The 25,763-nt window shown below is 34.6% G+C and overlaps 1 protein-coding gene across 10 annotated transcripts in view; it reads right to left on the reverse strand.

The window, feature by feature from the left end:
* MYCBP2 (MYC binding protein 2) overlaps window positions 1-25,763 on the reverse strand; it is a 171,926-nt gene that overhangs the window by 44,055 nt on the left and 102,108 nt on the right. For 3 of the 10 annotated variants that reach the window (XM_062487786.1, XM_062487782.1, XM_062487780.1), the window contains exons 44-55: window positions 24,381-24,433; window positions 23,509-23,681; window positions 23,126-23,270; window positions 21,062-21,274; window positions 18,648-18,703; window positions 18,093-18,208; window positions 16,116-16,213; window positions 12,002-12,118; window positions 11,059-11,199; window positions 5,213-5,287; window positions 2,890-3,114; window positions 1,847-1,979 (exon numbers count right to left, since the gene is read on the reverse strand). In XM_062487786.1, coding sequence (XP_062343770.1) covers window positions 1,847-1,979; window positions 2,890-3,114; window positions 5,213-5,287; window positions 11,059-11,199; window positions 12,002-12,118; window positions 16,116-16,213; window positions 18,093-18,208; window positions 18,648-18,703; window positions 21,062-21,274; window positions 23,126-23,270; window positions 23,509-23,681; window positions 24,381-24,433 — 1,545 coding nt within the window. The remainder of the gene's footprint in view (window positions 1-1,846; window positions 1,980-2,889; window positions 3,115-5,212; window positions 5,288-11,058; window positions 11,200-12,001; window positions 12,119-16,115; window positions 16,214-18,092; window positions 18,209-18,647; window positions 18,704-21,061; window positions 21,275-23,125; window positions 23,271-23,508; window positions 23,682-24,380; window positions 24,434-25,763) is intronic. The other 7 variants (XM_062487781.1, XM_062487784.1, XM_062487783.1 and 4 more) reach the window with 7 other exon arrangements.

Genomic DNA, 25,763 nt, shown 5'->3' on the forward strand with positions numbered 1-25,763 from the left:
GAAAGCTGGAAATTTAAAGTCCGTTTCTGAAAGAAAGGATCTAGAATTCTTAAATCAGTGGCTACTCTAGATTTTGCTGCAGTATTTTAAGTGGATACCTGGCTAACAGACCTAGTTATTTAGACTTTTGCCTTGTCTCTGACAGGAATCCTACATCATTATGGGAATTTCATTACAATTTTAATAAATAAGGGAAATATGAATGCAATGTGAAAGACAGTGCTATTCATGGATTAAAAAAGTAGACATTTGCAAATCTAGCTAGAGCTCCTGCTGATCCTTATTATTTCCCGCTAGCAAAAGCATTGAAACTGATGATAAATTATTTCTCAATAACTGCATGGCAAATAAAAACAAACAGTTTAAAATAATCTTCACATATGGCTTAAGTGCATTAAGTTTTACATGGCACTGAGGTGGACTAGGAACCTAGAACAGGTTGAAAAATCTCAGTAATTGCACTGCAACTGATTAAACTGCTGTAACTAGATGCACAAGAGATCCATCTTCATGCTACCTGTAAAAAGAGACTGATCTAAAAAAGATTAAAACCTGGTATACTGAGGCACGGGACTCATATCAGAAAGTTTCTAAGATAGCAATTCTATGAGCTGCATTGCAGAAATCTCAGTACAGAGTTTTGTCCTCAAAGCCTGGAATTTTCATTTCTGTTTTTCTCTTGAGGGCAATGCTATTTGAAAATGTCCTTCAGTAAAGGTGTATAAATATCAAGAATCTGAAGACACACCTTTAAACAAGGGTCTTGATTAGTCTTCCTGATTTGTGAATTCCTTCTTAGAGTACACACATTGAGAAATTTAAGACAATATGAAATTATAGGCCAATTACTGAAGATTAAAAGACTACTTAAAAATGCGAAATACTGCCAAGTTACTTAAATATTCTTAAGTATTTCTCAAAGTATGTACTCTTTAATGGAAATTCTTGCACACTGCTACTCTTTAATGGAAATTCTTGCACACTGTTAATTCATTAATTTCAGAGAACTTATTTTCTACTGGAAAAGCAAACAACCCTGTATAAAAATAGAAAATAATGAATTTATCAACCTTATTATTGAATACGTGTCCTTTCAAGAATAAGGTACTGTTCCAATTCACAATTACTTAGTTTCTGGAATCTACTTTGGCTCTTTGAGCATCTCAGAACTTGACATTATCAGACACAACTAAAAATAGAAAAGCTATGACTTATAAAGAAATGTTTAAAGTATTATGTAAATATTTATATATTTAATGAAAATCTCTTTCCCTTCTTTGTAGAAGGTTTTATACCTGAAAGTCAAGCTGCAACAGTCTAGAGAAAAAACTTATGTATTAGCAAGGAATCGCTTTGTTCTAATACAGTAATGTGATGATCATTCTTGGAGTATCTATGTGCAACAAGAATTTCAGCACTAAATGTCAAAACCAGAAAATTGGCAAGGAGTCTGTTAAATGAACAAATAAGAGCCTGACAACAAGTGCAACCTAAAGCCACCAGCAGAATATGACTGCTGAGGTCAAAGCTTTTCATTAAGACACCTTTCAGAAAACAGATGCATAAAAATTACCCAGAGAGCTAAAAGAAAAAAGAGGGTTAAAATTATTGTCTGTAACCATAACCAGTACAGAAAAAATAATATTGAAATACTGTAACAGTTTTTTTATTAAAATAATTTAAAGAATGTTTATAAACAACTTTTAAATCCAACTGTGCAACATAACTCAAGTGAAAGTACATAAGCTAATGTTATACCTCTTCAAAACTCATACCCTTCTTTATTTCTCCCATTTAGATTGCTTATTTTTTTTAAGTTAATTTAAAAAATAAAACAACCACTTGCCATCTTCATGTCGGAGGTACTGGTTTCCACCTCTGTCTCTAGCTAATGACCATGCCTCGCCTTCATCACTTTCACAGAACTCTACCATGCTGTTCTTATCCATTTGCACCCACGTACCTTCTGAATTAGTCACCTGATGCACACACACAAAAAGGCAAAATTTATTGACTTCTCAAACTATTCAGTAGTATGATTCAGCAATTATTTATATTATCTGGAAAACACATTATTTTTCAATCTTTCTATTTATGAAGTAAATGTCAGAAAAAAGTTTCTTAAATTAAGGCCACAGGCTGAGGAGGACTGAAGTTTCACCAAACCTATTTATGGCACATTTACGTTTAGGAGTAATTAAAAAAAAAAAATTTTAGACCCATTCATGTTCAGAAGAAGCAAAACACCAACACCACAACTTCAGTAAATCCACATAAGCCAAAATAAAAACTTGAGGGAAATAGTCACAAAGATATACCTTCTAATCGACAGTGGCAACAGGAGAATTATAATACCAAGATATACATGAAAGGTTTTTATGAGTATTAATTTTGTTCCTGATACTATATTTAGGAAATAGCATGACACACTTCATCCTTAAGCCCTTCTTAGCCATAAAATACCACAACTGTACAACCCAGAACAACAATAGTTCAGCAACTGAATAAATCAGTACAATCAATACAGAGAAACAGGAATTAGTTAAAAGGTTAGGTCTTAGGAAAACATTTTGTCAATGAAACAGAATTCCTTCAAAGAATAAGACAAAAGAGTAGATCAGGAAATACAATTTTTTAAGGAATACTGTAACAGAAATACATAAGCAAGCACACATAACTGCAGTGAAATTTTAACACTGTTCCAATTGATGCAAGAAGGCAAAAGACATGACTGCATTAGTACTTATAACATCAACCAAGTTCAAAGACCAGTATTTATCATGAGGAGGGAAAAGCAAACCTGTACAGAGGCAGATTCTTTTGTTGCAGTTACTACTGTTATATACTGGTATCTATGAAGACATGAACTGAAGCTACAAGGATCCATACCTCGCCCACTGCCTTGACTTTGTTTCCCAGAACTAACATTCCAATTGGGATACCTCTAAGGTTAGGGCAGCTTCTGATGTTGTGACCTGATGGGCCAGTCTTCACTACCTTGTACACTCCAGGTCCACCTCGAAGGAATGGCATGTCTTGTTCCTGCATCACTGCTTCCTGTGGGCAGTGTGAATTTAGGTCTTTGAAAAAATCATCAGCATTAGACCTAGATTCCTGAGAAATTAAAAAAAAAAAAAAAAGGCAAAACAGAATAAAACCTATTAATACCACCTTTAAACTACTGAGATAAGAAATACTTCAAGATTACAAAAGGTAACTTTCAAAGCTAAAGGAGAACCTAGTTAAATTGCTAATTTTAGTGTTCAGCAGCGCTGAACAACTATCATTAATTGAATTATTCCTGACACTACTCTTAAAGCAGAAGTGCTATAAATGTAACAATTTATACAAAAATAATAGCTCATATCTAACATTAGATACAAATTACTTAATCTAACTGCTTTCATTTCATCCTCACTGACACTTCCCAGGATACACATTCACTCCTTCTGCTCTCTTTGTGAAATTTCCTTAAAGTCTGGGGCCATGGAATGGGAATTTCAGTATTATTTCTCTCCATACGACATGCTTCTTTTTTTTTTTATTTCATGTTTGGAATATATTGTTAATTTAGAATCAAGGCAAAATTATGACAAAGAGGAACATCAATACCATAGACTTTTAAATGCACATGTAAGTTAGTGTGTATTTACTGTTTCCACAATGACAATAAAAAGGGCCTATAAATTCATTTTACTTCATACTATTTGCCAATGAAATATATATCCAAACCTGAAGAAAACACTTTGAATTTCTTACAAAAAAAGTGGCAGTTACTAAAAGAGAATAATTAGCATAGATTTTTCAGCCAGCAAAAGCTTAACTGAAAAGCTTTTGTACAAAAAAACTGTAAGGTATAGGAGTAACAAATGTGCATTTATTTCAGAAGAATGCAAGTAAGAAGCAGGAGCAAGTTCTATTATACTTAAAGTCATAGGTGCTTTTTAAGAAGCAACTCAAAGTTACAAACTACATTATGTAGTACTGGATGAAGCCAGTGGTTCACCTCATTCAGTCTACTGTGCTCAGCAACAGGAGATGCTCTTTAGAATCAGCGTAAAAGCATTTACTGCTGGTCTGTCCCTTATATACCAACAGCATTTAAAACCTTTCTATTATGCATGGTACAGGGAATACCCTATTTTCTTCAGTGTTTATTTATGAATCTGGTTTCTTGAAATTTAATTTCTTCTGAGCATGCTGATATTTTCTGCCTCATCCATCTCCTGTAAAAACACATTCCAGGAGTTCACTTCCTGCTGTGAGAAAGAATACTTTTTTTGTCAGGTTTAAGCCAAACTTCTGGTTATGTTAATTACTTTTAAACGAATGTAATTTCCTGATCTCATTAATTATCCTATTTTCAGCTTTTTTTTGGTATGGAAGTCTGTGCACTGTGTCCAGACTAATACAGCAGGTTTTTTTTCAAGAAGCCTTTATACCAAAATGATTCTGTTATGGAAATATGTAACTTACAAACCAAGTTAATGCAAGCTGAGGTAAATTGGTTTCAGGAAAAAGAAATTAAACATAGTCTAGATCTTGATATAATGAAGTCTGCTATTCTGGGGAAGAAGAATCAGTGGACAAAAAAGTTTTAAAAATTCTAAACCAAAACACACAACACATTATCGTCTTCATTACAAAGTTCATACAAAAAAAATCCATCTCAAAACATTACATATTTGGTATTTAGATAAACGTTTCTAAAGTAAATTTAAACTGCTTAACTGTACACAACATACCATGTTCCTAGAATTAAATAATTTAAAAAAACCCCAAACATTAAGAACAGGCAGGGTATTTATTAAATATCTGTGGCTTTACTCACACAAATATCATCATATTAGATGCTGCAACTTTAAGTAGAGCCTCCAATAACAGAAAAAAAAAATTACCAGTAAATTCTGCTCTAAAGGAGAATGAAAAGCTTTGTTATTTACTAGGTCACCTCACTGAATTTCTGATTTGGTTTGTTAAAAAAGGAGAGTGCTACTCATGAATTAATAAACATTTAATAATCTGCCCTGGTATTTTTTTTTCATTTTAGAAGAAAGAGAGACAGACACAGCACTGAATGCAAATCTGCTATTTCCTATAAAAATAATTCACAGTAAAACAGACTTCAAAGAATATTCAGCATGAAGTTGAATCATAAGGTGCATTCTGAAAACATGAGGTACAGTGTGACTGTTCCTGTAATTTAACTCACCTTAGGGGGTAAAGCTTTGGAAGTCCATGAAAAAAAGTCCAAATCCCTTACTCCTTGGCTAGCATTAAAGACATTCTGAGCAACAAAGTTCGAAAAAAAAAGACATATATCAACAAAGAAATGGGAACAAAGAAATACTGGAGGAAGAATCTCAAGGTACTACAATGCAAACTTTCTCCTCAAGTAAACTTACTGGTAGAATGTTTTGCAAAAAGGGAAAGTTTCGTTTTCCTAATCAAGTCACCTGAGTCCATTGCTCACTGTGGCAAATCATCCATTACACAGAAACAGTTTAGTATGTCAAAAGCTCAAAATGGATGTAGTGTGTCATGCCATTTACTGAAATTAAGAGCCAGACATCCCTTATAAAACTTGAGACTTCACACACAGAAAAATCTGAATTTCTGTTACAAAGAAACAGTAGCTAATCCCATCACAAACCAGTTTTCTAGCGAGATGGTCTCTTGTTCTGAAAGATGATTTCAACCGGTGCAAGACAAGGGCAAGGAATTTTAGTCACCCAGTCAGAACTGAGGAGATGCAGAAGGGCTAAGCTCTCTGCTGCTGAAAGGAGTTCACTTGCACAGCATAGTTTCACCACTTTGCACATCAAAATCATATTTTTTACCAGAGCAAAAAAATTTCAGGTTTATATGGAGAACAACTGCTAATATTTCAATAGTTTTGTAAAACATACAATGCATTAACTAGTTAGTTATGAGTTATCCTAAACCAAATACAGCTGCCAGACAGACATCACTAATCTTATAACCAATTGACCACACTACAGAAATAAGTACTGCTGTTCTGTTTGATCTTTCCTCCCACAAAACAGTGAGGACAGCATTTTTTAATAACTGAAAAACATGAAAAAGAAGCTATCTTTTCTCCATAAGCTAGTTGCTACTAATTTTAAAGAAATTTTCACTGTTTCTGTCAAATGAAAGAACAGTGTATATTTAGCAGTACTAATAATTGTATTGATGGTATTTATGATGGAATCCCTTTGACAAAGTACCCATTTCATCTTTATGAGCAGAAGTATCAAAATCTAATTCCCTCTCCCATCCTGATACAGGAACCAAATGAAATCCCTACTCAGCAGCCACATTAAAATTTAACAGGAGCTAATGCAGTAAATCCTTCCTGGCAGAAGCAAGTACAAAACACCTTGGCATGCTTCATCTGTATTCCTAGAAAAAGCACTAACATGTTAAAAGTAAGTAAGCAAATCTACACGGTTATCCCACGATAGAAGCCAATGATCTACTATATACTGCTTGCAAACATCAAGGTTCAATAAAACAAATTATCTGCCTTTTTGACAAAGACAGGCAAATTGTCACAACACCAGCATTTCTTTAGAACTGAGTTCCTTTACCCAGAACTGAAGGAGGTAGCAATGCACTAGTGATACATGCACTGGCGAAGGTGGGGAGGGTGTTAAATAGGAAGATAAGCAAAGTAAAAGCTTATCAATTTGGCATAAAACTATAGCAATATAAAAAGCCTACATGTGCCTAATGAGTGCGCTTCATAGGCATCCAACCTACTTAAACTGATTCTATTACTTTGCAGCACATCTCCCTTTTTCTGATGGACTACCACTGAGAAACATGGACTACCCATGCCTAAAATATTTAGGTTATCATTATAAACATTTGTTTTTCTACATCATAGAGCTCTATGTGTAAAACATACATGGGAAACCAACAGCAGTGAAGTGGGACCATGCTGGCTTAGAAACATCAAGAAGATCAAACTAGAAGTTCTCCTTTGCTCTGTGAGCTTGAGAATTTCCTGGCTATTATAACACTGTACACCAGTCTAGATGAACAGATCAGGCATCTATTTGAGAACCAAGTTTTTGTTCTGAAGAAACTACTACACAGAAGCTTTGAATTTAGCCCTTTTGCTCTCATCTGTAGATTTAGTTAATGCTTTCCTTCAAGACTTTCCAAGATCTAAAACTGATTTTAGAAATTCATACTTCTCTCAATAAATTTTAAGTTTCAGAGATTAAAAAAATTAATTTCCCTTGCCATGAAAAATCATTGAACCGTTAGGAAATACTTAAAACCTCAGTTATTATTTTTCAAAACCAAGACTTAACTTAAACAGCTATTTTGACATTTTATCCAACACAATCTTACTCTCCAATTGCTTTCCACCATGCTTAAAACAACGGTAGAAATCTTTTGTCGATGTCCTTCAGTGTTTCCACAGAACATTCAGCTTTCTGAGGTTGTGATCAAGCACTGGAGCCTACGTACTAATTTTGATTCTTTCCTCCATTGTAATAATGGTTTGAAAATCTGCTGTTTCTCAATCCTTGGTTGCTAGTGGTGGCTGGGGAATGTAATCTTGTAGCTGGACACCAGGGTACAATATTTCTTCTTAAGAGGTTTTAAATATAAAATGAACTAATGAGAACTTACTTAGAATGTGATTTTTTAAAATACAAGTTCCAGATCTTGACTAAGATAAATTTTTATTTCTTCCTAGTATGCACTATTTTGTATCATTGTACCTTTCTACTAGGTACCATGTGTAAGCATGAATAAATAACTTTCTGCATAAGGAATTTTACAAGTATTTCTTCAAAAACAGATACCTGAGCACTAAAAAAGAAGGGAAGATAACTACCAGAGTTGGAAACACCTTATCCAAAATCACAGTCTATTAAATTCACAATCTCAATTATATTACCCACAATGGATTGGACACACAATTTCAGATCAGGGGCTGTAAAGCAATTCCTCGCCAAAGGACAAGAGCAACAGAAGAAGAGCTGAAGACTTTCTAAGAAGGCAAATGACCAGAGCTCACATAAATAAAACACTGCTAACTGCCATGAATCTCTCCTTTCCTATGAACATCCAACTTAATAGCTCCAACAAAAATACAGAAAGTGTATTTATGAGATCTACAATATTCAGTGTTTATCATAAAATACCTAGTTAATGCTAATAAACATACATAAAATACAGACACAAAATATACATCAATATGAAAAGAGGTCAAAACATTGCTGAGAACCTGTACTGTTTTTCATCTGCTCACTGTTCCGTAATACAGTGAAGAAACAGAATAACTGAATAACTAAAATTTTTTTATGGAGTTTTTACATGTTTTCCAAAATCTACTGAGAAATTTTATTTACTTCAGGGATTGATTATTAAAAGCCTGCATATTTAAACATGAAAAAGCAATGTAATTGGAGATGAAAAGTCTGCACACTCAGAGTTAACTAAAAAATGGATTCTAGTAGAAGTAATGTGACACCTGTTTGAACATGGCCTAATTCAGGCATTTGATTTTCCCTTTGCATTTTCCATCACACAGGAGACATTCTTCAGTCTTCCTTTTAGGTCAAAACTGGTTGAACAGCTTGGCTTCAAAAAATCTTGCAAAACCAAATTTTTTTTTTACTGCATTCTGCTCACTGTGTCATTCAGCTATGCAAAACAACAGGATTGAGCAGATATGAATTATATCACAATTTAATCCAACAAAACTTTAGCATTTATTACTTAATTGAACATCCTTTTTGACTTAAGTCATTGACCTCTAAAGGACTACAAAAATCAAATTTGGCAACTTACAAACAGCCCCTTTTTTGGAAAAAAAAAATTAAAAAAGGGGTAATTTGAAATATTTTCAACCTAGTAATCACCATAAAAAAGATTTTAATACTTCCTACCAAGAAAGCAATATCTGTGCAAAAGAAGTATCTTGTAATAAAGCAGTGTATCCTAGGCTGGTGTGCTGTAAAGACTTAAGGCATTCAAAAGTCACCCTCTGAACCTTGACTTATGTTTTGTAACCTTTAAGAAATAAAATGTTAGAGAACTATTTTTTTTCCTTTTTCTTCCTCTTATTATGAATCAAACCAGCAAATCTTACTGCTTATATACTGTCATAATGAAATCAAATAGTTTCAGGACATGCTAAGTCCTCTTATGTTAGAACCCTGAAGCCTAACAGCTTCCAATAGTCTAAATGGCAATGAAACTAATTCACAAGAATTTTTAAAAACCCCCAAAACCAAGAGAGAATCTTTTATCTGAACTTTACATACACATAGAATTAAATGCCTGAAAACTGAATGTTTTTCTTTGATTGTACCTGGCCTCCTTATTCACATGAAATTTGAATTCTCAAAATTATATTGTCAAGATTGAATATTCAGTTATTCATGGCAGATATTTCTTTTCAGGCTTCTCTCAAGAAGCATAGTATATGCTCTTCTCTAAAACTACATCCATACCAGAGCTGTATGAAATATGACAGCCAGAAAGTTCTTGCTAACCACAGACAACTGCTGAGCTCAAAATTATTCCCTTCAACAAATAAAAGGTATTGAAGATTAGCTAAACAAACAAACAAAAAAAACCCGAAAAACCACACAACTAAGAAAAATCTAACAGATGATAATACCCATCTAGACATACATTTACTGAAGATGAATTCACTTTTACCATGGATGAGCTGGTAAAATTCAACTACTGCACAGAAATATTAACATTCCATGGAAGTACAATATAGCAATTTTCTAATAGCTACCAATTTCTAAGGCAAAAAAATACAAGCAAAATTTTAAACCAAGTCTAATTTTTTTCCATGTTTTCATATATTCTACAACAGACTAGAAAACCATTCTGACAACAGGCACATCTGAGTGACTGATTTCTGAGTAGAGAAATAGTTTGCTTCCCAAATGCAAAATTAAAACGATTTCCCAAACAAGCATTCAGTTGAAAGAAATCTATAAATAGAAATATATCAACAAATGATTTGTAGACAAGACCTATTCACATCATGTAACAGTGTTTGGCAGAACAGCCACAGGGTATTATGAATTTCCAGATTTAGCTACTAGCAAATAGCCCAATTTCACTGGAACTGGAAATATCTCAGTTTTTCTATAACCAAAACACATCAACAATGCGATATTAATGGTCACAGTGCTTAATTTAATGAAATAGCTCTCACCTATCTTCAATAATCAGCACAGGTCACTCAGATAAGATGACAAATCAAATTTAAGTATCAGTTAGATCTGATTCTCACATTCTTCCCAGAAGAAAACAAGATACTGTCCACTCAGGGCAATGCATGAAAACAGATGAGCCAGAAAGGCCTGCATTTTCATGAATCTTTTGAGAAACACTGGTTTAGCTAATACAGTTTTTCCTTTTTATGTCTTTCACATTTTTCAAAAAAGTGTAATTGGTTTCCAGAAAAGGAATAACCTTTAAACCGTAGTGGTGATGATCACCACTGAAGTTATTAATATAAATTGTGTTTGCTCTTATTATAAATTCAATGCTTGTCTTGAAGCCCTGGGAGCCTTTGATTAGCTAATGAAGTGGTAACTCAAAGATTCAGGTATAAAACTCACAAAACATCCACAAAACCCAGAGCCCTAAAAAACTTTTTGTTTTGTTGGTTTTTTTTTTAAGCACCAATTACATTGATTCACTGCTGCAAGCCTCTTCTGAAATCATGGCACCAGTGGACCACTTCACAGACAATCCTATCTAGCATAAGAAACACCTGGTGCACACCACACCACAATCTAATACTATTCTGCTTTTGTTATAACACTCCCTGCACTTCTGTTTCTCTTCCAGGAGAAGAAGCTTCATCATAAAAAGCCTCCTATCTTTCTACACTCCACCCTCATTACACAGCAGCCCTCCAAAATGCATACACGTATAATGTTGTATTTGATAATTAAAATATTGTTTACCTCAGGACTTTTTGCAGCCTTAATTAAAGAAAGTCTTGTAATGAGGATAGAGTGTACTTTTGGATATTCTTCAAAGGCACCTTTTACTTACGTCAACAGGTACCAGAAGGCTCTTGCCAAGATGTTGGTTAAAAGACAGACACCAGGCTTCAGTGTAACCATTCATGTTAGGAACATACTTCTTTATTGTCTCATCATTCAGCCTCAGCCAAACACCATCATCATTGTGGATCTATGGGAAACAAGCAACAAGAACGAGCCATGCCCTCCTGTAACTGTTCTGTAGCTAGGAAGAATTAACAGACTTCAGGCAGACAACAGCAGCAAAGAAGCAATGATTCTTAAAATGCTGATACAACATAAGTAGATGCGAAGAGGAATATTGACAAAATCAGAATTCTAAAGCAATGGGGAAGCATATCTTTTTATAAGTCAAAGTGTGAAGACAAATTTAAATTGGATCATGCATTAATAAGAATTGCTTTGAAATAAAAGAGGAAAGAGTCAAGCCTTCATAAGCTTTATAAATTCCCCACTTCCCAATTTTCCATTGCTGGTATGACTTGGTATGACTGGTACTTGCCATTGCTGGTAAATCACAAAAACACTCCTTGCATATGAAGTTATATTGTTAAGAAAAATACACCCACCGTAGTCTAACACACTAGTAGTGATCTTTCAGATCTCTAAGTGAAAGATGTAATGAGAAGGACATCTGCATCTGAATTTTTGTGTAGAGTTATAGTAAGCAGTGAAATAGTAAGTAGTGAAAAGCTAAATCTTAAGAGGTATTATTGTAAGATGAACTCTAGCAATTTTCTTTCCTTGTCTCCATCTCAAATGTTTGTTACACAGGTTTTGAAGTAAGTAAAGGAAATGACAGCTTGAAAAACTAAATTAGTAATCTTAGATTTTTGCAATTTATGATCTTAAGTTGTGTATGTCAACATCTAAACATGGAAAAACCCCCATTATTTGCATGAGTTACCTTTACATCTTAGCCCAATTTTCAACAGAAATGTCTTATTGATTACCTCGTCAATGAAAGTGATGGATCCATTGACTTTCACTATGCCTATCTGCTCACTCTGAAGGGAAGGGTGGCTACGGATACGAAGCCCTGCACTGTCCTTGGCCACAAATTTGCGAACCTAAGAGAAGCAAAGAAAGACAGTAAGGAAGAAAAAAAATTGGAACAGAGCTCTCAGAGTAAAAAGAAATAGGTCTTACAGATACTGAAATGCCAGTGACAAGACAGCAGTCTTAAGAGTTACAGTTTGTTGCTAGTTTCCCATGGCTGCTGTGTCTAACATCACTTTTTTTCTATAATCAATAACATTATAGTGTTCCAAGAAACCATAATGTAGGCATGCATTGACTTGGAAATATTCCTGTTATACCCTACAATAATCAGTACAAGCATCTGATTTTTTTAAACACACGTTTTCATTGGCTGCTGGAAATTTCACCAGACTTGCATTTTCAAATTTATTTATCCTAACTGATCTGCCTGGGATTGCCATTTCTCAGTTGTGCTACTGTAGCATTCTCTTTAGTCAGCCTTTTTACCAAAATTTCAATATTTTCCTTCACTAGAGAGTTCAACTAGCCATTTTAAAATAAAATTATCTTTCTAGCTTTCTTTCTTGAAATAGCTATTTCAATAGTTTCCTCTTGTTCTTACAGGAAGGTTAGAGCAGAGGCTCCTTGCTATTAGCTGGACTTACTACAGCACCCCCTAAATCTCCCACTTATTATTCACTATCACTTTTTTTGTCATTCAAATATAATCAGGCACCTGTCCCATAGAGAACAAATGTAAGCCATCCCACTGGTCTCTTAAAACCAGAGATGCATATATTCTATCCATATGGTATAAAAACCATTTTCTTGGAAGGTATTTTCAAATTCCACAGGTAAAAAATTATAAAAATATCAATGGAAATATGGATTTAATTTATAATAACATAAAACACAGAATGATGTGTAAGGAACAAACTCAGTGATACATAATGAAAGTTAACAGCTAAGTGCATGAACCCTTTTTCCCCTAAAGAAATTAAGAAATTATATTTATTGTGAGGCTAATTTAAAGAACAAAATATGAAACCAACAAAACCCCAAAACCAGAAGCATGTAAAGGATTTCATACATAAATTACACCCAAATGTGCAAGGTTTTGCTTATTAATGGTCCTCTTACTCATAATACTTAGATTCTCCCAACAGACAAAACTAAGACTTACAAGGTCCTTTTAAAAGTATAAAGCTGAATTACTGCTGACAGCATTCTAAACACAAACAAGCTAAAAACAATGTCTTACAAATTATGGATCCTTGCATCATGTTACTTCAGAAAATCATTATGACAGTCTGCTAGAACTTGGATTAAAAACTTTAATTTAGAGGAAAATACTCATATTCCAGATTTTGAGTAGGCACAGGCCTGCAAAGAGCCTTCTTCCATTTTGCAACAGGTAACCTAAACTAGAAAATAAAAAACTTTAACCCACAACTACAAATGGCTTAAGGAGTAGAACCACTGGCAGACAATACAATAAAAGCCAGATCAGGAAATTCCCTTATGCTGATTTCTGACCATGATGAAAAATTTTATCATCTGTGTCTTCTTTCTGATACAGCACCTCTTTGCTAGGAATATTTCTATATAGCACAGTGGTCTTGTAACTGTAACACCTCCATAGGCAGTACTTCCATGGAGCATACACAAACTGGATGCCAACTGAAGAGCTAAGGCAGAAGGGCTTAGCAATTCGGATGTACATCATCCCTACAGTGCACAGCGGTTTTCAAGAGCTGTGTTGCTGTGCTTTTTTATTTGACAGATCTGCAAAGAGGTACATGTCACACAACAGAAAGGGGCGTTGTATAGGATAAAGCAACCTTGACAAGGGGTTGATCTTCTATGAAGGGGTGAGAAAAACCAACCCCAGCAGAGCTTTTGGGTTTGGTGGTTTGTTTTTTGGTTTTGCAATCAATGCTAGCTACTTGTTGCGTCAGAACGGTAGAAACGTGTTAGCAACCAGTCATTCTGGTACCAGTCTTGCACCTTGAAATTTAGTTAAATTAGATAATTTTCTTCCAGTAGGTTCCAACTACCCTGAATTACATTACATAGCTTGAAAAATAATGTTTTCTTCAAGAGGACGTGGAATGAAGTTTCTTGCAAGTTCGTTAGTTTAACCTTTGCAGCTAATAAGGAGGCAGCAATTCTTATGGGTCATATACCCCAGCTTGAATACAGATTGCTATCATAGTCCACTTCAGATTTTTCATCTGACTTCAAGTAACAAAGAATGAAGAACACACATAAAATCATAACATAGTACCCATTTTCAGATTGCAATTTAAGTAATGTTTGGCTACAAAACTAGAATGGCTCCAGTGCCTCAATGAAAATATTTTGGTGTTTCTAGTTAACAACAGATCACCACTGAATGCACTGTTAGTGTCCTTTGGTTATAACCATCTGAAATTTCAGACTGACATTGATGATCAAGCATTTAGAGCTCAGCTAAGCCCTCTTTCTCAGCAAAACATGATTTGGTACATTGGACTCTGTCTGACTGATATATGTCTAATCTGCATTCTTGGCTTCAGAAACATGAAGCACAGTATAATTATTACCTTGCTGTATTACTTACAATACTGCTGTTGCTACACAAAGAATTATCCTGTTACGTGATTTATTATGACACAGAAGAAAGATGACCGATTACATGATTTACCATTAAAGGTCTAGTTTAATTTTTCAGCAGGTTCTACAGACACTATGTACAGGACAAAGATGACTCCTTTTACAAAGACTAAACCTTGGAACGATAAATAAGAAATGCACACAGAGCAACACAGGATGATTAAACACTACAATTCAGCAATTAATCTAATATCAAACTCTCTCAACCTGGGGACAGTAAAACAACATGTATGATGATCAGCTTGGGTGGAGGTATCATTAAGTTGCATGAGATGAATCTCTCTCATTAGAAATTGGGAGTTCTAATTAAGATAATGAATTAACCAGGAAGCCTTCCTTCCTGGAAGGGAGAAGGTCTAAAAGCAGCTTCTTGGGGGAAAAGTGCAAAAAACGTGTAAAAAAAGTGTAAAAAAACAAAAAAAAAAAAAAACAAAAAAAACCCAAAACAGACCCAGTGAGGGATAAATGTTGCATTGAAACTAAAACTACCTTTATTATTTTTAATTTGAGGCATGGCTGCAGGGAAAAAGAATCTTGTTAATAGCAGAAGCAGATGCTGGATGCATTTTAAAGACTGGGGAACTATACAACAAAGTTACTGCCTCTGGATTATTCTGAAGTCCAGAAAAAGATCAGGATGCACTGCATAAGTGCATTTCTTAACCACTTTCCAGTTTCAGTAGGACAGGAAAGGCAACCTTGTGGTATTTCAGAATGCCACATCTTTTAATACATGTTTAGTCCACACACATACACACAAATAATACTAAAAAAAAATAAAAAAATCAGCACCTCATTTAATATTCCTTCCTTTGCATCTAAGAGGAAACACATCATAGTTCCCTCACCTGGGCATTTTCCCTATACCACTGCCACCCATTTCAGCTTACCTGCTCTGTTTTGTCTATTTTAATCCTTCAGGGTAGAATGATAAGGTGAAATGGGGATGTCAAAAGCTACAGAAAAGATACCTTTAAAAAACAACATCATGCCATTCTCTAAGACAGGAAAATACACTAAAGAAAACGGTTATGGATTTTATACTGACTGATTATGGTTATGACAAAAAAATCATTATAAAATTTTGTGCACAACTATATTCATAGTACAATACCTAAGAAATAGAACTAATAATAGGGCAAAATTTTGTCTGTGTCTTTAATAATAGCTGTGCAATGTTTGTTTGAAAAACCAAGGCAAAGGCACTTTCTGTATAGCTTCTAACAGTTTTATCAATTCATGTACAAGAAAAAATGAATTGAATTTGTTTAAGTTTATCCAGTATATTAATTTAACTTCATTCAGCATGTTAAGGTGATCTGTAAATATCCTTAAGTCTGCAGCATTATTATATGATAAAATATATATTAAACAACAATGAAGTCCCACCCAAACATAACTATCTGTTTTGGGCTTTTTTTTAGTCCAAACCTTGTTTGGCTGAGGCTCTGCTTTTGGTTTAATAAGTTGGGTTCCAGGAGGTATCATTCCTTTTGGAGGATCTTTTACTTTCACTTCTAGTCCAGCGTCTACAAGCAAACAAAGACTAAGTTTAAAAAAAATAAATATAAGGGGATATATCAGTTAAACAGTAACTAAGTTTATCTGTACTACAATTTAAGAGTAAACAAAATGACCACTTACTTATCTGTCTGCCAAGATCAACACTTGCAGTTGCTTCATGGTGCAAGGTATTAATTTTTGAACATTTCCATTTTCATATGTGGAAATTTACAGATATGTGGTTTCATACTGTTATTAGATATCTGTCACAGCGTATATACAAAGCACTACCAGGAAATTTTGCATCATAATAGTGTCTGTAGGTTATGTTTCAAGGAATTATCAACACAAGTCTAATGTTTGAGAAGTACAAGTGAAAGCTTCTGGAGAGGCAGTAGCTTATACAAAGCTGTACTGAATTGAAGCTAATTGCTACATATGAGACATAGATGTAAGAGCCTGAAAAGCCATGTCATGAAAAGCCAGAAAAGGCCTATAATGTAAAGAATTGGCGTATTTAATTACTAATGCTGTTAAAAAACCTGAAGGCACTGGAAAAGTGACATTCTTGTTTGTGAAATAAAACACATGTAAATACATCTGGAGAAAGACACAAAAATTTAAGTAACAGATGAATATAACCCTGAGCAATAACATTCAAAGAAATTGCCTCTGCCATCACTATTAAAAGCAAACTGCAACTGTAGACACTTTTGTGGTGTTTGTTTCATTTTACAGAGTGACACTCTGAAGAACAACATCTTGAAAAGAAGCATCCAGACCTAGCAACAAAACTGCTGGTTCCACTAACGCCCTTTTAAACATGTATGGCAGTAACAGAAGCCATCTACAAGCATCAAGAACATAAAAGGCTTGAAACGAAAATAAACTGTTACCAGGACTTAAGCAGTCAAAAATTGACAATTATGGGTCAAGCATAGGTACATGAAAGCTTCAGAGGGTATAGTCTAACATAATGATTGAATCAGAAAGTTCCATTGCAGAAAAATGGCACAGCTAAGTATTAAGAGTATACTCACACCTATTTAATAATGAAGGTTTAGAGTTATATTTATAATTACTAAATGTTTACCTTACACACAGTGCTTGAGGATGGCATCCCACTCCATTTCTACATGAATTATGTGTACTTGTGAGTATCACTATGTGTTTACTAAAGGTGCTGGTCAGTACTGGGAAAGGAACTGCTGGTGCTCATGAACTCACCCAAACAGTCTTATTGGATGTGGGTTCAGCTTCAGTGCTTCTACTGCCATCTTCACCATATTACCAGTAAGGATTACATGAGAGCATTCAAGATACAGAGTATTTTTGGAAGGGCACTCTGTCCACCACATGCTATAATATCTCATAGCACAGTCCCCAGCACTGGCAAGATAACTAGAAGACTTCCAACAGGGAATGAACCAAAAGCATTTAAAAAATCAGTACAAACAATTAAGAGTTCAGGTAGAGTCTCATTTAAGACCACACCTCCTCAATTTTTTCAGAACAAATGACCGTATATATTTCAGCATCATCAGGAACAATTTTGCATTTCCTTAGGTTCTTCAGTGTTGGGCTGGGTTTCTTTTTCCCTTTAACTATACTTCTCTGTCGCTCTCAGCTGAAACAAGACCTTCTTTCAATGCTGAGTTGATAATAAGATAGCCTGTTAACCTGGTAGTCTAACCACATGATAAATATATTCCTATTTCAGTGTGTGGGGTATTTTCTTCTGACGAAGAAGAGTGATTTAACTAGAAGGCTTCTGAATGAAAACTTGGCTGCTAAGCTAAGCTGTGAACTGTAATATTACATCTTATGAGCATCAAGACATAAATGTGTCAGCACACAAAGTGGAAATAATATAAATTTATGCTTAAATATAGTGAAATTAAGTACCTATTTCAATGCCATCTATAGTAACATGAATGGTATAGAGACCAACAGCTCCCGGAGTCCAGTTTGCACAGTATGTACCATCATTATTGACTCTGATCAACATGTTTTCACTGGGTCTAGGCATAAACAAAACAATTAAAAATCACTGAACAGTTATTGTCTTTTGGACATAATATATGGCAAACACATAATGATTAGTATAGTGTTTAGTTTGGAAACTAGTCTTTTTTTCTAGCAGATCATCTAAATGCAATTTTTCCCTTTCCAATGTACTAGCCTCCTATTATTTACTATGAAAATATAATCCTCTATTCCACATTTATTTATAGCAAATGATAAAAGAAGACATTCAGAGAGTAGCTAATACAAATAAGGAAACATTAGAACAATTAAGAAAAAAGATTTAAAATAAAATTGCTACATATAAGACAGCATAATACTTGACTTCTGTGTTTCTACCTTCAGACACAATTACCTGCCAGACACACTTGTAAGCAGAAGTATCAGGACATGTTAATTTAAGTCCCTATCCAAAAGAAATTTTTTAATGTTTACCTCTTTGGTGTTGGCGAAGCAAAACGTAGTTCTTCAAAAGAATAATTTTCATATGCCTATAAACAGATTAAATTCAAACATAAAACTAACAGTTATATCAGTCTTGAATAAAAGAAAGCAGAGCATTTTCTTCAAGAACACATCAATCTAACTTTACACACCTGAGAAACATTGAACAGACAATCAGAAATAAATTTCAAAACACAGAAATACATATGCTCACATGAAAGAGTACCTTCACCGTCTCATTAAATAGCCATTATTTAGGTAACAAAGATTGGTACTGCTAACAAAAACCTTGTTAAGTCTTTGAATGTCTTGAAATCTGACTTGCATAAAATCCTTTTGAATCCAGAGAGTGCACTGAAGACCATAAGAAGATAAGAAAGCAAACACATTGCAAGTAAAACCTGCAAACCAGCCCAGGGGCTTTGAAATTTCACATCCTTTTTCTTTCAACTCGAAGTGAAGATGAAATTCCCTCAACATTAAAGTGACACTTCCATTAACTTACACTACAGAAAGGACCTGGTTCACTTCCATAGCAACTTGTGAAGTCACTGCTCTGAAAAGCCCCATAAGAAAACTGAGTTAGTCCTAGAAGTGCACAAAGCCTCATAGCAAGAATCTCCCTGGGCTGCAATAGCTGCTAAGTTACCAGATTCCTCTGTTAAGCCAAAACCAGCAAAAGGAAGGATAAAAACCTTGGAACATATATGCAGATCAACCATTCTGGGTCCCTATATAAGGATATAGTTTTAGGTATCAGTCCCCCAAACATGTCAAAATTTAGTTATAGATTTTTATGAAGTGAGAAACTAGATTTTATAATCATATTCAGGTGTTTGTATAAAATACTGATATAATGTGCAGGCTGATGTAAAACGAAAATATCAGAGGACATCTCTATTTTGCACTGAAATGAGTGTGCTCAATAATGCAGGCAGGGAAATAGAACAGAATATTTACAATGCCTTGAATTCATAAAGTTTCAGATGGAAAGGACTTGACTTGAAAGGAACCTTGGGAAGATTCTCTGGAAATCAAGCATGTTTCAGTGAAGAGACACTTCTTAAATTTAACCTTGGTGTCTTCTTCCTTTTATCTTTATAAAGATTCATACTGTTATTATCTACTAAAAGGATTGCTAATGAATCCTTCCATTTTAATTTTCCCTTAGACTAACTTCAATTAAATAATGATTACATACTAACTAGCTGATATTAAGCATTCCTCACATCATCAAATCTACAAGAGTTTCTGAACATCCTACACGTGCACCACCATCACTTACCCTAGAGCTCATGCATTAAAAGATATACTGCTCTGAGAGTTGCGTGGGGAGATTTGATACCTCTCACTGGAAAAGAAGAAGCTGGTACCTGTGGACAGTGGCTATCAGAAAGATCATCTTAGCCCTAAGTTAGGGAACAATGTATTTCTGCCTCTCCTCAAGTAATTTTTAAAAGAAGCATCAAACCAAGAAGTGATGTTTGCAGAAGCTCAAATAAAAATGCCAAAATCACACCTTGATATGCACATGATTTAGCAAGATCTTAAACCATTTGTTGCACACTACATTGATTTAATAGTTCTTTCATTGATCTTTTAAGACACTATTCTGTACGCAGCTGCACTATCAGGTACTGCAGCCTTATCCTTTGCAAAAAAAAACCCTGTACCCTCTTAAAAGGTGCTAGTTTATCCTTCTCTACCCTCCTGGCTAATCCTGTCTCATTAAGCTGAGCATCTGTTAGTTGTACACAACATGTCACATCTCTTAACTGGGTCAGTATGGTACACATATGTACATTTACTGCATGTGCTATAATATACTCAATCAAATCAACACTGACTGCTCACTTTTCATTTGTTTAAAAACTGTTCCTGCCAAAGCATCTGAGCTGATCCATTTAACAGTGGTTCATTCCATGAGATGCCCTTAAGACACATGCATCGATATATAAATCATTTGTATGTCTTTCTTTACTATGCTGAGCTCTTACCTTTTCCTATGTTCACCTGTTCCAGTTTTAAATATGTATTGACTGCAACCCTACAACTCCATATAAATAAATACACTGGTTTAACTTTTCCTCACCATTTCAATACCTGTTTTTATTTCTCCTGAGTGACTCAGACTAACTTGTTAATCTGTCTAATCAAAATCAAAGACAACTTTCCTTTTTATGCTAATCCAATCTAACTGCTTTAGAGTTTAAGTACTTGGCCCTTCTGATGTATTTAGTTTATTGTTGAACTAATATATGATCACAGTAATTTGCATTTAATTAGTTGAATATTTTCAGACTGGGATCACAAGTAAACATACATTTTCCCATCTCTGTTGCATACCTTTACACACTTTGAATGCTGACTTCTATAGTTATAGTGCCAAAATTACAGTAACTTACCTTCATCATTGTAATAGCAATATAGCGAGCTTCTTTTACTATCATTGGCTCATAGGAGGAATCAAGCTTTGGTGAAGGAAGTCCTCCAAAGGTCATATCACTGCTAGGGGAAACAGCTGTTGCAGGACTCCCTGGTATCCGCTGCACTTTTTTAATTTGTTCTTGTTGCAAAGATGTTTTTTTCTGAGAAACAGGAATAGCTTTGACTTCTACCTGTAATTATTATTAATAGATGTGGAAGAGGGAATATGATTTAGTGATGAAATACACATTATTTTAAATCTGATGCAGTGCAGTGACAAAGTGCTTAGAGCACTCCCTGTAAATCCAGCTGCATCAAAACCCAATGTATCTACTCTTCATCTGCAAAGCCAATCTTTGGAAATATGCCAATGGGCAGGGGAGAAGCACCAAACCAACAGCACAAAATCAGCACAGGCTGCTGTCAGTTCTGCCAGTCCCACAGCACTTCCTGTGAAGCAGCACACAGTCTGGTATGCCTAGGGAAATTTTCCCAGAACAGAAAAGTGCAATGAAGTAAAGAGAGTCTTCCAAGTGAGTGCGCAGATTTTGGAGTGAATTATCATGGCCATTAGATCTGAATCAGCAGTGGCCAGACTGGATCCTGGCTGGCTCTGCCACCTCACACCACCACTGCACATTTATACTGTGCTCTATACAATGCATGTTTTAACTGACTTTTTCCCCCAGAGATACCACGGATCTCCATTAGTGCAGGTAGCAGCTAGCAGTACACAATTTTCTGAGAAAGACAGACAGACTACCTGGAAAATAAGTTTATGTGCTACTCATTTGAAATCTGCAATAAAGTGCAGATGTTTAAATACTGCAGTTTTCACATATGGTTTTTATTAAAATTTTACTTAGTTTACCATAAATTACAACACTGCATTGCACACTGAATGAGTCCAGAAGAATGACTAAATTAATTTAAGATTTTTGTCACTTTAATACATTTGTGAACAGCAATTAAATAATAAAACCAGAAATAATTTTGATAACATTGTGACATATCCTTTTCCTGACTGATAGGATAAGATCAGCACAGAGTTTTTCACTTGTTCTGTCACTACAATTTAAGTCAGTAATCACACAAGTTCTACTCAAGCAGTGTTTGTGACTAAGCTGATTCTTATGTTACTGTTGTGGAACTGCTATTCATTAAAATGTTTACAGCTCATTGTAAGACAACTCTCAATTATTACATCACATACAAAGAGCAGATTTGAGAGCTTTTATCACAGGAATCATGCCTTTGTAAAAGGTATTTAATCTACACTTGGGCTTGAACAAAACCAACTACTCTACAGTAGTAGTAGGCTTTAAAACACAGAAGTAACCAAATTTATTAAAACTACATGGAAACCATTTTGCATTTGTTTCATTTGCATTGCTTTACTACTTGAAATCCAGCAGCCCACTTTTATACATGCCATGTAAGTTTTACCCCAAAAGATGCAAAATTCTGCGAACTCTACCTGAGGCTGTCAAGAACACCTCCTCTCCTTTCCAGTACAGAAAAATAGTGGTTAACTAAAGAGGCTGAAGACAAACACAGGAACACCAGTCCTAGCCAGTTATTTTTTTTAACTGCAAGGACTACAGAAACTTTCAAGTATTAGAAACAGAAAATGGATAAGTATTGTTCTAGTCTAAAATAAAGTAACTATAAGGTGGTCCATCATTGCGATTCTGATTCTTTTTTTCCATCACAAAGTCTGTAGTTTATAATATTGTTTCCTGGCTTACAAATTAAAAAATGAATTCTTGTCACTTTCATACATCAACACTGTCAAACCTCACTTATGATTTATTTATGCAACTAAAAGTGTAGTTGATTACAGGTAAGTTACGAATTGCATGAAATGGTGCTTGCATAATACAGAAATTGTCAGTTTTGTGGATTTAGAGGCAAGAAAGTCTGACTACAATGATTTTATGAATGCCACTTTCTGTCCTACACCAGAGTATTCTCTGGAATACCTACAATAAAAATCAAAAGCCAGCAAGATGAAGCAGAACAGCCAAGATGACAATAATTACCTTCATATTAGGAACATGAACAACATCCCCATACTGGTCTTTTGTTTGTACTGTAATAACAGTTGGCCAACCACATCGGATGTCATCCTTATTCAAAATCAATGATGTTTTTTGAGGATCAGCATATGAATCAGGCTGCAGCCACCTACAGCAAACAAAACCATCTAAACATTAAAATCTCTAACAGCCTCCAAAACAAATGTCTACAAGTCTGCACAAATGTGACATCGAGCTAAGAGAGAAATAACATCTGAATGCCTATGTGGTTTTAACTTATGTACTAATGGAAACAACACAGCCAAGTAGTTTTCTTTAACTAATACTTCAAATAATTATGACAGTTCTATAGCCAGTTAAAAGGACAAGTAACAGTGCAGTTTTACCTTGCAAGTCGTCCACCACTTGATCCTGGTACACAAGCAATGAAATCTTCCAGGAACGACTGCTCATTGCTTTGTACCTGCAGTGGAAGACTTCCTTCAAGAGCTTCCAAAATGGTTGGTGAGTGAGATAGTGCCAAGCCTTTCCCAAGAATGCCTGAGTGAGATTTGCACACCTTTTTTTTTTTTGGGTTGGTTTTTTTTTTTTTTTTTGGCAGAGGTTGGGGGGGTGAGAAGAGAGACATAGAACAACTTTTCAGTAACATGTTGACATTTTCCCATAATGTAACACAATTGGTACAAACATTTTGGGCCTTTTAAATCATTCAAGAAGAACAAACCTTACTCTGATAAAAATTTTTCAAAGAAGTCATCTCAGTCTATTAAATAATAATTTATGCCAAAAGAGGTTAAATGACCTTTAGTTGAGGGAGATTCAGCATTAGCTCCCATTGCACTTAACAATAGGCCATCAGCAAACCAGAACAACTGCAATCATTATTTGGGACTTGATTAACATCACTGCTCAGCTAAAAATGTGATTTTATTTCTCTAATTACAAAGGTATGTAAAAGACTGATTTTGGTAACATTTAAAACTTGCCAATTACTGCAACTTCAGCCAAACAGATTTTGAAATACTTAGTCATCTAATGTTCTGTGTGACACTGTATGCATTTTTTTCCAATCAGATTCATTATAAAAAATTATTTAATGTAAATACTGAAATTCTTTATGATTTTCTTAAACTGGTACATAATAAGTTGGATTCCATTCTACTATCAAAACCTTACAAATTATTTTTTTCTGTAGCAGTCAAAGTTTCAATGCAATTAGGTGCTTAAGTACATTGCAATAGATAATCTGCAGGCAAACCTGTAAGGCAGCCTCTTCAAGTATCTCAAGATCCTCTTCAAACTCACTACCTGCTGGAAAAATATAAACGTTATATGGACAGTTATCTATATATTACAGAATATGAGATTCAATTCTGTTTTATGATGCCTTTTGTATTACAAGTTTCACGTTTGCATAATGATGTGTCATACCATTTAATCAGCAGCTGAAATATTTTCAAGTAAAATAATAAACATGCAGCATCAGTGCACGCACAAATGAACAACGCAAGTTGCATAAAACAAAAATTTGGTGCTTATTTTATCTCCAAGACTGTATGTATGGCAAGTTTTTGGGTGCAACTAGATACTTTCAGAAAGATTTTGAGAGGTCAGGATGGTTTCTGGGAAGCAGTATCTCTAAGCATGCAACATCTGCTTCCTTTTAAGAGTTTACCTTTCTAAAATTATTTGAAAGCCTTATAAACTCTGCACAATTTTATAAATTATGATTGTCCTAAAACGCAAAGCTTAAATACATACTATTACACGGTATTTCTTTCTCACAAATACAACACAAAGTCTGATTCCAGGGTGACCAGAACTGCCAAACAGTCTTTTAACAGAAGAGTGAAACAGATAAGATTACCATATTTCTACTCTCTTTTAAAAACATGTCAGGCAATTCTACCAGTCAGAAGAAAGAGAAATAAGAAAAATCAAGTCCCAAGGCAATTTTTTAAAATTCAAAGAAATAAAGAAATCTAAAAACTGCCCTCATAAATAAACTACTACCAAACTCCATACAATTAAGAACATAATAATGTTAAATGCATCAACCAATTTCACAGCGGTGTTTAAGTCAGATCTTGGTCATAGACCAGATCTCTCTTGGGAAGAAGCATCTTAAATTTAAGTCTTTAACAGGCAAGAAGGAAGAACCTTTTGAACAGTAACTTGAATGGTAACTTGAACAGTATTTGGGTGTTTACTAAAAGGTAAGTTTTCCTAATATGCAAAGAAATCACTTTCTGGTCCATCTTCCATTGGAGCAAAATAGGTTTAAGCTACTTAGGTCCTTCAAAACACCTTTCTTCCTAATACTTCTAGAGGAGCACTCACACAAATATTTGATTATCTGCACATTGAAAACACCCACTACAACAAGTACTAAAAAGTAAAACTCTGGAAATTATAATGAAGTATGAAAATCCACTAAAAAGGGCCTTCCTTGTGTGCATGCATTACAATAAAGTCTTTTATACGGTTATTTATTCTGTAGATTCTATTATTCTATGTAGGTTTTTCTTAAGGGACACTCTCCCACAAGTAAGGTGACAGGGCTCTGCAGATTAGGAATAACAGTATTAAAGAACCATTTCACTTGCAGCAAAAGGTAGAAGATACATAACCTAGGATGCAG

The sequence above is a fragment of the Cinclus cinclus genome, chromosome 2 (assembly GCF_963662255.1).
Source record: "Cinclus cinclus chromosome 2, bCinCin1.1, whole genome shotgun sequence".
NCBI classification, from domain to species: domain Eukaryota; kingdom Metazoa; phylum Chordata; class Aves; order Passeriformes; family Cinclidae; genus Cinclus; species Cinclus cinclus.